Raw genomic sequence first — 14,207 nt, 5'->3', positions numbered from 1 at the left:
AACTCCAGCATTGAGAACATTGTTTGTGTGCACAGAGTTTACTAAAAAGAAAGGTTTTGAACAACTCACTTTCACTGTTTGAGTTTCCGCTCGCGGCCGTCTTGCCAGTCAAGAAGTGTCCATCTCCGAATGCGAGGACAGTAAAGATGGATAGCTCCTAAAGCATATTTCCATATAAATGCACGGCTAATTCGTTGTTTTGTCGCAAGTAAAAAACAATATTAACCTAGTTGTAAAAAGAACCTCATATAAGCCTAATATTTTGTCCTATGGAGTCCATTCGCATTCGGAGATGGACACTTCTTGACTGGCAAGACGGCCGCGAGCGGAAACTCAAACAGTGAAAGTGAGTTGTTCAAAACCTTTCTTTTTAGTAAACTCTGTGTACACAAACAATGTTCTCAATGCTGGAGTTCATGTGTAGAGACCCAGGCGATACTTCCAGCAAAGTTTCATGGTGTGTCGAGTCTTAGTGTCGTAAAAATATCGATTTTGATGCGCTCAAAGTTATGCCCCTAGTTCTCCCATTCACCGGCCATTGACCACAAAACAAAATCACGGTCAATCTCAAAAACGGCTCGTTTGTCCTAATTATGCTTTTAGATATAAGTTTGTCTCGTTTACAATAAAAAACAAAAAACAGCCCATGGGGGGTGTTCCATAAACCAAGTTTACCAAATAAGTCAGGCTTATTTCAGTTAGTCTGACTGATCGTCACTTGATTTGGCTCAAAATAAGTCAGACTAACTGAAATAAGCCTGACTTATTTGGTAAACTTGGTTTATGGAACACCCCCCAGGATGCATTTTGGCAATAGTTATCCTTTAAAAATGCAGCTTCAGAGGGCTCTAAACAATCCCAACTGATGAATAAGGGTCTTATCCAATTGGTTATTTTGTAAAAAATAAAAATAAAAAAAATAATAGAGTTTGTATTTATATTTTTTTTAAAGACAGGTTCAAGACAGGGTATGTCAACAAACTTCCATTTCATTTTCTTGCTGCAGAAGTACCAACCCAGTGAATGTGCAAAGAAGGTCAAATGCTCTTTATAAAGCAGCAATGTTGGACGATTTTGAAGTTTGGAGGAGAAAATGAGATGGAAGTTTTCGACATACCCTAACTGTCTTGAACCGGACAGAGTACGCGCATCTCAGAGCTAATATAGGATGAGCATTTGTGGTTAAATATAGATTTTTGTGAAGAATTTGACCGATGGTTTCGCTAGATAAGACCCTTTTTTCCTCGGATGGGATCATTAGGAGTCCTTGAAGTTGCGTTTAAACTGCATTTTTAACCTTCAATCCATTGGGCACCACTGAAGTCTACTTTATGGAGAAAAATCCTGGAATGTTTTTCTCAGAAAACTTAAAGAAAGGCATATGAACATCTTGGTTGTCAAAAGCAGTAATATTGTGAAATAATTTTGCTATGCAAAAGAACTGCTTTCTATTTGAATATATGTTCAAATGTAATTTATTCCTGTGATCAAAGCTGAATTTTCAGCATCATTACTCCAGTCTTCAGTGTCACACGATCCTTCAGAAATCATTCTAATATGCTAAATTTGCTTTTCAAGAAACATTTATTTTTATTACTATTATCAATATTTAAAACAGTTTTTTTTTTTTTCAGGATTGTTTGTTGAATAGAAAGATCTAATGATCTTTTTTTATTATAAATGGAAGGAAATGATAGAAATTAATACCTTTATTTTGCAAGGGTGTTTTAAATTGATAATAAAGACATGTATAATGTTACAGAAAATTTATATTTCAGATAAACGGTGTTCTTCTGAACTTTCTGTTTGTCAAAGAAACCTAATAAAAATCAACTCAGCCGTTTTCAACAATAATGATAACAAAAACATTCAGCAGCAAATCATAATAGACTAATTTCATCTGACTGGAGCGACGTCGCTAGAATTCAGCTTTGAAATCACAGGAATAAATTAGATTTTAAAATATATTCAAATAGAAAACAGTTATTTTAAATAGTAAAAATATTTCAAAATTGTACTGTTTTTGCTGTACTTTGAATACAAAAATTTATTTAAAAAAAAAACAAGTTCAGTAATTTTTTATTGAACAGAGAACATTAGTGTAAGTAGGACTGCAGGCAGTAAAATACTGATAAAGATATTTAAGCAGAAATGCGTGATTATCACTCAACTCTAGACTCCATTTCCAAGACTTTACTGTAGGTTTTACCTGGACTGAACCCAGACAAAATCATTGTTTACAGTCAATACACTAAAGACACTGACTAAACTCAAGGGTTTGGTGTGCTTGCAAGGTAACATTAAGTTCAGACGCTTACTGTCTGCTTCCTCAGATCAGTGTCTCATGTCCCGTCTAACAATACAGGTTTTTCCATTCGTGCCTTAGTTTCCTTGTAGCTATTTTTATTCTCTCGGTGCATCAGTTTGCATCACAGCTACTGATGAATGATGGAGTTGCTTAGAAACAGATCATCCATCAGAAGCCCCGCTTCTTCATTAATCAGTTGTCTGTGTGTATTTCTGTCTGTATGTGTCTTGTTCTGTCTCAAGATCTTTTATTTCTCTTTCCTATTGACTTGTTTTTTCCTTTGCGTCCGCTTCCTGTTTGTGTCATGTGACTGCAGGGCAGCCATTAAGAAACAAACACACCTGCCCAGGTATGATAAATCAAAGTGAAACAAATGACATGCCATCCATCAGTGATTAACCACAGGTTCCGGTGCTAATTGCCGCGCGGTTGAGTAACAATGTTGTCGGGACGGTCACGCCGAGAGCTGTCAATCAGACAAACCTCCTCCACTGTGTGCTTATCTAGGAGGAGTTACACGAGCTAGACACTCATTCGCACATCTTTCACTTTCTCAGATGGTTTTCACGTTGAGTATTTGCTCTTTCTTTACCTTTCTCGCTCTTTTTCGTCATTCTGTCTCACTGTAATGCCTTCCTTCTCTCTTTCATGCTTCCTTTTAGTCCTTTTGCTGCTTGGTGAGTTTTCTGGGTTTATTTTTGTGTTAGAATTAGCAGCAGACCAGGATGAAGTCTATAGATATATTGCATGGTTTTTTTTGTGGATCCCAGGCATGATAGCTAAATAAAAGCTTAAGTAATATTAAAACGTCACTTGTTTTGAATTGTATCAAGCGCTGTTTTCTATTTGGTGAAACTCAGGAATGTATCTAAGCTCCTTTTACTTTTTGTTCAGTCTCGGATCTTGTTAAAAATTCACCCACTTTCGGTTTTGTTTTGCATCATGCTTCAATTAAGTGGAATGCATCCTTCCTTATTTCGTATTTTCTGTTCTCTGTGCTCTTATCCATTTCTCGTTGCATTGATTTTAATATCGCATTGTTTTTGTCTTTTTTTAGGTTGAGCAGTCTGACGTTAGGAGACTCGGAGCGCCGGTCTTCTCCTGCTCAGCAGAGGGAGACTCTGTCTGATCTTTCCTCGGACAACGCAGGTAATGCATCTTAAGAGTTCTCGTATGCAAACGATGATAATTGCATGACTTGATTTTCTTGAAAATGTCTCTGTTTGTTTCGTAGGGACAGGTTTAGTCCAGAGATGTGTGGTTGTGCAAAGGGACAATCTGGGGTTTGGCTTCACCGTCTGTGGCGAGAGAATCAAACTAGTGCAGAATGTTCGGCCAGGTAACAAATACACCTTTTTTTAAATAGATTAATGCTTTTATTTAGCAAGGATGCATTAGATTGATCAGAAGTGGCGGTAAATGCATTTATAATGTTATAATCTCTAATAAACGCTGCTCTTTTGAACTTTTAACATTGATGATAATCAGAATTTTTTCTTGATGAGCAAATGTAGTATTAGAATGATTTAATGGAACACTAAAGACTGTAATGCGGTAAAAGTAGTGATGCTGAAAATTCAGCTTTGCATCACATGAGTAAATTACATTTTAACTAGGGCCGGGACTCGATTAAAAAATTTAATCTAATTAATTAGAGGCTTTGTAATTAATTAATCGAAATTAATCGCATTTTAATCGCATATAAATATTTGACCTGAGAACAGTGAGAAGTTTTTTCATATGGATTTTTAGTATACCATTGAATAATGACTGAATACATAAGCTTAAGCAACAAAATATTGTTTATTTTTGTTCAACCAAGTCCAACAGACCAGTGCAATATTGCCATTAAGTGTAGCAATAGGCTCGATGTCCTGCGGTGAGATGCGAATTCCTTGTTGCATAGCTTGCACACAACCATGCTCTTATCGACGCTTCCATCCATTCGTTTTTTTATAACAAAATTTCCCATCCACAGGGCCAACCAAAGCGGTCCCATCAGCTTTTTTGTCCATGTTCACTGTGGTTTGTTTTGCTGCGTCCCAATTCACCTACTTATACTATGCCCTATAAGTATGTACTCTTTTTGTGAAGAAAAGTACATACTTTTGAGTATGTAGCAGAATAGTAGGCAAGCTTTGGGACATACTTCGTCATAACTACTTCTTTAACGGACGCTTTGTTGCTTAGTTACCTGAATGCTGTCACTGTTTAAACTGCCCTTTCAATCATCACAGTTAACATTATCTACATTTCGTTTAATTTAATTTCCTACCGTATTAGAGAGAAATTAAGAGACACGTTCTTTAACGAGTCTTTCATGCCGAGAACTTTGCTCTTGTGTTTGCTTAATTATGCATTTAAACGTTAATGACCAAACCTATCATTATAAAAGTTGCTGCACATGGAATATAACGCCGATAACATTTAAAAAATATTTTTTATCAGGTTACACACTGATTATTTATCACTCAAACCCCTTTCTCTACCTGTCCGTTGGTCGCGCATATCCTCCATGTTTGTAGTTTTTTAACACTTTTTATGCGTGTTTGTAGTTCTAATCGAAATCCTCGTTCACGGCGCAGTGTGTTGCGGGCAATATTAGCCGTTAGAGTGTGCATTGATCGTTAAGTAGTAGACCATCCGGGAATCTTTGGAATACTTTTATATTCATACTATTATATGAATATTTTATATTCATACTTTTATATAACATACTACGATTTGGGACATACAATACTATTTAGGAAGGACGCAGCTTGTCTGAACGCTAGTTGGTGCTCCAGTATAATCGGTCCGCCAAATCTCATCCAGTGAGAAACGTTCCGCGGTGCAAAACTAAGTGCGATTAAAATGCGTTAAAAAAATTGTACGCGTTATTTTTGTGTAATTAATTAATCTAAATTAACGCGTTAAAGTCCCGGCCCTAATTTTAACACACACTGCCACTCAAAAGTGTGGGATCAGGAATATTGTTAATGGTTTTTAAAGACGTTTCTTATGCTCATCAAGGCTGTATTTATTTGATCAAAAATACATTTTCAGTTTAAAATAACTGTTTTCTATTTGAATACAATTTAAAATGTAATTCATTCCTATGATACCAAGCTAAATCATCAGCATAAACTCCAGAAATTATTCTAATATGCTGATTTATTATCAATGTTGAAAACAGCTGTGCTGCTTAATATTTTTTTGGAATCTGTGATTTTTTTTCAGGATTCTTTGATCAATAAATGGATAAAAAGAACAGCATTTATTTAAAATAGCACACACACAAAAACACATTTAAAAAGCATTTAAGTATCCTTTTATTATCGATTAAAACCCACAATAAAATTTAAATCTCAGTAAGCTAAATATAAGTAATCATTGTTTAGTGGGTATTTTACCCCTAAGCCCTAAAATTAAACTTAAGAAAATTATATTAAAGTACTTTTAGCATTTTATTCCATTGTTGTTTTTAAAAATATTTTCGATTTTTGTTTTTAAGTGAATTAAACTATTTTAGTACATTTACTGCAATTTTTTTTTGGTATTTTAGTTTTGTTTTAATATGCGAGTTTAAATTCTGTAATGTGATGTGGTCGCTGCCAAAACATTACTGCCACTAAAAAAAAAAAAAAATGTCCAATCGTGACCAAAACATGGGATGTTTTGTCAAAAATAGTTATTCACTAAGATGTTATGATAGTTTTTTGGTTCAAAGTGTATTAAAACCAATGAGTCCTTGACTTTGAAATCTGTATGATCAACTTTTTGCACTTTTGACTTGAAAAAATGGATTCAAAATACAAAAAATGTCATAAATCACGCATAAATATTGCTAAAATTTTAATTGTTATTGATTTGTTTCTCTGAAAACATTTTAATAAAACAGAAAAAATGTATGTAGAAGGAAGATGTAAGCAAAATCTTTCTTATTAAATTATATAGTATTGAGTTTTGGTACTGACAAATTTGGGTAGAGGAAAATTTTCCAAAACTTCCTGAAAATACAATATGAGAATTAACTGCACAGTTACTAGAAATGTGTACAATTTGCATACAAGCAAAATTTGTGGGAAAAGACCCATAAACAAAAAACGGCTGTCATAATCAAACCTGCTTTCTTTGTCCTCGCAGGTGGAGCGGCGGTCAAAGCTGGAGTACAGGAAGGAGACAGAATCATTAAGGTATCCTCAATCAAACACGTTTTGCCATTGTAAAACAAAAGATATGCTTATTTAGTTAATAACTAACCTCATATCTCTGTTTGCCTTTCAGGTCAATGGTTCATTGGTTTCCTCCATGTCTCATCAGGAAGTGGTAAAGATGATCAAATGTGAGTTTAGTAGTTGTGTATCTAGTTTTCTGGTTGTGAGGAGAATCGGTGTCAGTGTTGATGTGTTTCCTCTTCCTCTGACAGCCGGGCCGTATGTGGCATTAACTCTTCAAGGCCCGACTCCTTCAGTCGCGTCTGTCCCGCTTCAGCCCCTTTCTACTGACCTCTTGCCCAATCACAGGACGGCGCCGGGTGGCGAAGCCCCGCCTCCTCCAACAACGCCACCCACAGGAAGCAGCACCCCGACTCAGAGGATCACAGGACCCAAACCATTACAGGTAAAAACCTTATTTTTTAATTTTTTTTAATTTAAGACATTTCATTGGCTAGAGTATACAGATTTTTCACAAAGTAGAAAATGCAGAATAGAGTCATAAAGCTTGTGTATATCACATAATGTCATAATGAGCAAATCAAAAGTAGGGATGTGGACTAGTATCTATGGATATTGGCACAAATAGACTGCTGTTTAAATCTGAAGTTTGGTTTGACTTGAAGAAATTATGACACAAGTTGTATAGTGGAATATTTTTCTAAATGTAATAATAAACAATAGTATTAATACATATTTTTTAAGGAAAATCACACAATTGTCCTTTGTACCGCTTGGTTTTTTCAATGAATAAAAACAGTTGTTTAAATTTAGTTTGACTACTTTTTGAAAGATTTGCTAAATTAAGTTTTTAAGAATTCATTTAATTATCACCCTTTTTGGTAAAACAGTTGCATTAAGTCATAAAACACGGAAAATGAAAACGGACAATGGACAATTTCTGAAGAAAAAAATCAGTATTAACATAATTTTACTGTTATTGTTAAAATTGTAGTAAATAGTTAATAAATTAAATTAAGAGGATGTAATATAAGGATGAAAAGGATAAGGCATTTCTTTTATTATTAAATTAGAATTTAATTACACTGTTTATATTTATGTTAAAAAAATGATAAGAAATTAATTAAATAATGGCATTTTTATTGGAAAACAAACAAACAGACAAACAAACTAAATTCATTTATAATAATTAAAATGGAAGCCAAAAAATCAACACTTTTATTATTATTATTATTATTATTATTATTATTATTATTATGAGGTTAAGTTTTATTTAAAATAAAATGTAAATACTAGATGAAAAGCTTGAACTTCAGAAAGCTTCATAAAAATACTACTAACTGAAATTAAGAAGTTAAAAAAGGCTAAATAAAAAAAAAAATACTAAAATCAAACCTGATAAAAATGTTATTGAAAATTATTATTAGTTATTAGAACATATATATATAAAAAAATTGATTGCACACTATTTTTGATTATTTAAAAGTTAAACAAAAAAAATGGAAGCGAAAAACACTTTTTGAAAAAGCATTTCATAGGGCACTACTATTGTTAACATTTTAATAAATGGTTAAATTAAATATTAGGAATTCTGTTGATTTACTAAATTTAATTAAACCAGAACATCCAGAAAAATTATGTAAAATGTTGAATTTAGAAAAAGATGCCCTTGTTAGTAAACTAAGTAAGTAAGGCTTTATCATTTTAATATGGTTCTCCATCATTCGCAGGACCCTGAGGTGCAGAAACACGCCACAGAAATCCTCCGAAAGATGCTGGAGCAGGAAGAGGCAGAGCTACAGGTATCAGCTTCTCTAATATGTTCAACCATGTCTGTTTTAAACCCCTCATTATTGATGTTTGCTGCTTTCTCCGTGCAGAACCTTCTGGAGGAACAGTCTCGAAACCCCTCGCTGTCATTAGAGGAGCGGATAGAAAGTGCCAAACGAAGAGCCAATCAAGTACGAGTGAAGATCCAGCAGGATGTGGTACGAACACATGATTAGCTGAACACTATCACATCAATTGCTCACAGATGGATCCTCTGCAGTGAATGGGTGCCGTCAGAATCAGAATCCAAACAGCTGATTAAAAACATCCCAATAATCCACACCATTCCTGTCCATCTGTTAACATCTTGTGAAAGGGAAAGAAACAAGTCCATCGCTTCAAACTCAACTTCAAAATAATTTTTGTCCAAAATACAAGTCTATAATCCATAATAATTAGGGCTGTAGGTTTAACTGCTTTTGCTATTTGAAATATTAAATAAGAAGCTTGAACTTGGAAAAAAACTTGATTTTAAGTTAAATTGATTTTAATTAAATAAGTTGACAAAAATGTAAAAGTTGCTACATTAATACAGTGACTTAAATAAAAAATGAAATAACTTATTACCAATTATTATTTGTTAATATATGAAATTTAAATTAATAAATAAAAAAATATATACTTTTTTAAAAAATAGTTTTCTGTTTCTAATATATATATATATATATATATATATATATAAGTATAAAAAAATTTTAATTAATAAAAGGACTAAAATCAAAACGGGAAAAACAAGCCAGTAATTATTATTAGTTATTATATATAAAAATATAAAAAAATACAGTTAAAAAGATTGCTATAAATAAGTTACGTTGATAAAAAGACAAAAACCTAATAAAAATAAATAATTGCTAATTATTAGTTATAGAAGTATAAAAAAGAAATACAAATTCAAAAGTAAAAACATTGCAAAATTAATAAAATGATTCAAATCGAAGCTTAATACAAATACATTACTGCAATGTTTTTAGTTATTGTATAGACATATAAAAGAAACAAAGTAGAAATAAAAAAATCCAAAGTACAAATGTAAAAAAGTATTAAATAGAAATAAAAATAAAATAAATGACTAAAACTTAAACTAAAATGGAAACTGAATTTAAAAAAGAAAATAATTAAGGTAATTAACTAGTATAATTAATTCTGTAGTACTAGTTAGATAATACTAAAATTACACTACACTCTATTTTGTCTCATGTTTTTATATATATATATATCACATATTAAACAATATCACACTTGCAGCATGAGTGCTGATTTTGTCCCGATCTGTTACAAGCTTAAATGTGATTTTTATCCAACAGTTCAGTAAATAAGAAGTTGATATTGTGTTATTTTAAAGACAATATTGTCAATTTGCTCAATTTTGCAGAGAACATATTACCTAAGTCAGAGCAGAATTGTTGCAGGGTTTCGTTTCTGATTGAACCCATGTTTTGAACAAATCGTGTGAACCTTCAAAAGCCAATTTATACAAAGAGCATGAATCCACCGTTTTAACAAATTGAATGAATGACTCATAAAGACGTTTACCACCAACTGCTGGCAGATTTAGTCTCTAATTTAGAGTGTTATTTAAAAAAAAAAAAAATTTTAAAATAAAAACATTAAAGGGATAGTTCACCCTAAAAAGATTGTATGCTGTCGTTTTGTTTTGGTTACCAATGACTTTCATTGATGAGATGTTTCTCAAATGATCTTCTTTTGCCTAAATGCCTAAATGTTTATGTGTAATATATTTTATGCTGAATCAAATATTTCTTTCTAAAGCTACTATTTGCAACGCCTTTCTCATTTAACACATTAATAGCTTCAAATAATCTTTTATGGGTGTTTTCACAGCCAAATTCAGCTTGCAATTAATTAAGTCAGATAATTAGGTAGATTAAACATTTTAATGATTGACTGACAGCCCTAATAATAATGCTTCATCCAGTCAATTTGCACTTATTAATTGGGATTATCCGTGGCTGGAAAGTAATTAAATAAAACTAACAACAAACTGCGTTTTCTTTATGTGGACTGCATTTAAAGGTACAAATTGTTGCATTCAGATTTTTTTTGCACATTTTTTTTGAGCTTTTGTTTCTTGTAACACACCAGGGTTCATTTGAACCCTCATATCAGGGGGTTAGTCAATTATTGTTTCCAAAAACACAGTTTTCCACGTGATCATTTGCCATTTTCAATCCCCTCTCTGTTTCAGGATGGCACTCGATCAGAAGCTGTCGCCAACTATCTCATAGCCGGAGAAGGTTGGTATCGTCAATAAAACTATAGGTTATAAGTCCCAGCTCAAATGATTAATCTACAATATTTATTTATTTATTTTTGGTGTGGTTTTCCTGTTTTGGCAGGTCGGTTATCGATGGACTCCAGTGAAGGAGACTTTGAGGTGAGTATAATTCACTTTACAACATTCAGAAACAATTCCCATCAAAATCATAGGTGTGTGAAGGGAAGTGAACAGACTGAGACGTCCCTATCCATTATTCCAACGCTTTCCCGTCCTCCGTGTCCCTCTTTAGACGTGTGAGAGTCCTTTTTCCTCCCCATCCACCTTCCTCAGGAACCCTCTGCTCCGCCGGCAGGGATCCGACGCACAAACCTCAGATTCGGTGAGGCAAACGCTAGATTCCTGTTGGGCTTGTGCGCGTTTTCTTCTGAGCTTTGAGACTGATTGTCTTGTGTCTCTTCAGGGAGGAAAGATGCAGATCATCGGGCCAGAGGAAGAAGAGGAGGATGAGGATGGGTATTCGATCAATGAGGTGAGAGAGTTTTCATTAAATGCCTTACTTAGCGCATATCTCACAGTTTATAGCAGGATCTCTCAAATTTTGGTTCGTGAGTTGATTAAAAGGTAGTAATTAATTATATGTAACAATTAAAATAAATACATAAAAAAACATTTAAGATATTTTGTGTCACATGACTACATCGAACATAAAAAATCTAAACAAATTTGTTAAATTATTAAAATTTTTAAATAACATTAATTCAATTGTAAATATATATTTTTGACACAGTGTCACCCAGTTGTTTCTCTAAAATAAATAAATATGATATTTGAAATATTAGATAAAAAGCTTAAACTTTAGAAAAATAAATATTGATGTTTCTTCTAACAGAAATCAAATCAGTTGACAAAAATGGAAAAATTGCTAAATTAATACAAAAATGAAATAATGTGTTACCTATTACTATTATTATTATTATTATTATTATTATTATTATTATTATTATTATTATATAGAAATAGAAATAAATAATAAAACATCAAAATATCAATCAGAAATAAAAAGATAAATCATTAAAAAGTAGAAATTCATAACTGAACTGAACTGAAATATATAATTTTAAATTATTAGTTATTAAATAGAAATATAAAAAATAAATAAAGTAGAAAAAAAATCTAAGTAGAACAAATAGCAAAAGTAATAAAATGACTTAAATCAAAACTAAATAAAAACAAATCACAAATGATGATTAGTTATTATATACAAAGTACAAATAAAAAAAATCCAAAAGTTGGAAAATTGCAAAATTCATAAAATGACTAAAATCAGAATTGAAATAACTTATTGCTAATTATTACTGGTTATTAAATAAAAATATATATTTTTTTTAAAGAAAGTAGAAAAAAATTCAAAGTAAAACAAATGGCAAAATTAATAAAATGACTAAAATATATACAAATATAAAAAAGAAATAAAGTAGAAATAAAAAATCAAAAGTACAAAGAAAAACATTCTAAAGTTGAAAAATGGCAAAATTAATAAAATGACTAAAATCAGAAATGAAATAACTTATTGCTAATTATTATTGGTTATTAAATAGAAATATATATATAAAAATAGTACAAATGGCAAAATTAATAAAATGACTAAAATCAAAACTGAGTACAAATGATTATTAGTTATTATATTTACAGATATAAAAATAAACAAAATAAGAAATAAACAATCAAAAGTACAAATGAAAAAATAAAAAATTCAAAAGTTGAAAAAATGCTAAATTAATAAAACGACTAAAATCAAAATAAATAAAAATATAAACCAAACATTTAAAAGTAGAAAAAATATATTAAATGTATAAAATGATTTTTTTTTTTTTTTTTAGTTTTTTCATTATTGCATATTATTATTAGTTATTAAACAGAAATCTAAAAAAGAAACCCTAAACTTAACTTAAACTCAAACTTAAACTTGAATAGTAAAAAAAGCAATAAAAGGTAATATTATTAATTTTGTAGTACTACTAAAATAGCACAAAAATGACACAGCTTTTGTTAAACTGGACGTGTAAGTCACATGACCTGTTATCCCACATTATTCCAACTCTTCTTCATAGATGGACGGGCCGTTTCAGGACATCGAGCTGCTGAAGAGTCGTCCGGCTCACATGACGGTGTTCATGAGATACGTGTTCAGTCAACTGCTAGATCCAAACCCACTGGTCAGTGTCTGCTTTTTCATATGAGATATTAAATGTGCTTATTTATTAGCCACAACCAGAAGAGCATCTGGGACATTCTCATGTGTGTTTGTTGTTGTTGCAGTTGTTTTATTTATCTGTGGAGGCGTATCTGGGCTCGAGCACCAAAGACGCCCGTTCACTCGCCCCTCAGATCTGCTCTCACTTCCTGGACCATGATGCCGTGAGTATCTGATCTACACCCACAAACCTCTGCACTGCTTTTGATGCATTTCTGAATCAACTTGTTTCTGGTTCCATTCAGCCTCTGAAGATTAAAGTGCGAGAGGAGTTTCTGACAGATATCGGTGAGATTTAGTGTTTAGTTTTTGAAGAAAAACCTCAACTAGACCGCATCTAGACTGATGGCAGTGTGATGGAGCTTCAGTTAAAGAGGTTTTTGTTTGGTGTTGATGTAGAGAACCGTCTGCACGCGCAGGAGGACATCCGAGGACCGCTGTCTGAACTCCAGCAGCAGGTGCTTCCAGACATTCAAGACCAGCTTCAAGACTACAGGTGTGGCTTCAGCTTTACTTTGACTTTTTTCTTCTGCTAACTTTCATTTATAATCTGTCACTTTGTTTTGGATGCAACATTTTCAGCTGAAGGGGAGACACTGCAGACAAAAACTGTTTTTCCATGCACCTGTCAGGTTTGAGATTTTGGGCTTTTTTGTTTTTCAGACTAGTGGAAATAAAACACCCAGAAAACACTGTTAAGCTGTTTTTTTTATAGCACTTTATCTATTTGTGTGAATAATTTCAATTATTCAATATTTTTAAAGGCTGTTTTCTCAAAATGAGTTTTTTTCTCCTACACTGAGCCATAAATCTTCACTTGACTTTTCAGTTTTGTTCCTGACTATATTTGCTTGATTTAATACAAAGGTACCAAAAAATGGTAAAAAAAAAAAAAAAAAAAAAATATATATATATATATATATATATATATATATATATATATATATTAGGGCCGGGACTTTAACGCGTTAATTTAGATTAATTAATTACACAAAAATAACGCGTTAAAATTTTTTAACGCATTTTAATCGCACTAAGTTTTGCACCGCGGAACGTTTCTCACTGGATGAGATTAGGCGGACCGATTATACTGGAGCACAAACTAGCGTTCAGACAAGCCAAAGACGTCCGTCCTAAATAGTATTGTATGTCCCAAATCGTAGTATGTTTAAAAAGTATTCCAAAGATTCCCGGATGGTCTACTACTTAACGATCAATGCACACTCTAACGGCTAATATTGCCCGCAACACACTGCGCCGTGAACGAGGATTCGATTAGAACTACAAACACGCATAAAAAGTGTTAAAAAACTACAAACATGGAGGATATACGCGACCAATGGACAGGTAGAGAAAGGGGTTTGAGTGATAAATAATCAGTGTGTAACCTGATAAAAACTATTTTTTAAATGTTATCCG

General features: G+C 32.3%; 1 protein-coding gene across 1 annotated transcript in view; it reads left to right on the top strand.

The window, feature by feature from the left end:
• Positions 1-14,207, top strand: part of arhgef11 (Rho guanine nucleotide exchange factor (GEF) 11) — a 58,987-nt gene that overhangs the window by 2,469 nt on the left and 42,311 nt on the right. Inside the window, exons 2-16 of the mRNA XM_073836737.1 lie at positions 3,366-3,457; positions 3,543-3,647; positions 6,434-6,483; positions 6,575-6,632; positions 6,717-6,910; positions 8,196-8,267; positions 8,346-8,453; positions 10,502-10,550; positions 10,653-10,690; positions 10,824-10,913; positions 10,995-11,063; positions 12,646-12,750; positions 12,854-12,952; positions 13,034-13,076; positions 13,188-13,284. Of these exons, the coding sequence (XP_073692838.1) occupies positions 3,366-3,457; positions 3,543-3,647; positions 6,434-6,483; positions 6,575-6,632; positions 6,717-6,910; positions 8,196-8,267; positions 8,346-8,453; positions 10,502-10,550; positions 10,653-10,690; positions 10,824-10,913; positions 10,995-11,063; positions 12,646-12,750; positions 12,854-12,952; positions 13,034-13,076; positions 13,188-13,284 (1,269 nt within the window). The remainder of the gene's footprint in view (positions 1-3,365; positions 3,458-3,542; positions 3,648-6,433; positions 6,484-6,574; positions 6,633-6,716; positions 6,911-8,195; positions 8,268-8,345; positions 8,454-10,501; positions 10,551-10,652; positions 10,691-10,823; positions 10,914-10,994; positions 11,064-12,645; positions 12,751-12,853; positions 12,953-13,033; positions 13,077-13,187; positions 13,285-14,207) is intronic.

Source organism: Garra rufa, chromosome 3 (genome assembly GCF_049309525.1).
Source record: "Garra rufa chromosome 3, GarRuf1.0, whole genome shotgun sequence".
NCBI classification, from domain to species: Eukaryota; Metazoa; Chordata; class Actinopteri; order Cypriniformes; family Cyprinidae; genus Garra; species Garra rufa.
This window is presented reverse-complemented; position numbering and strand designations above follow the sequence as displayed.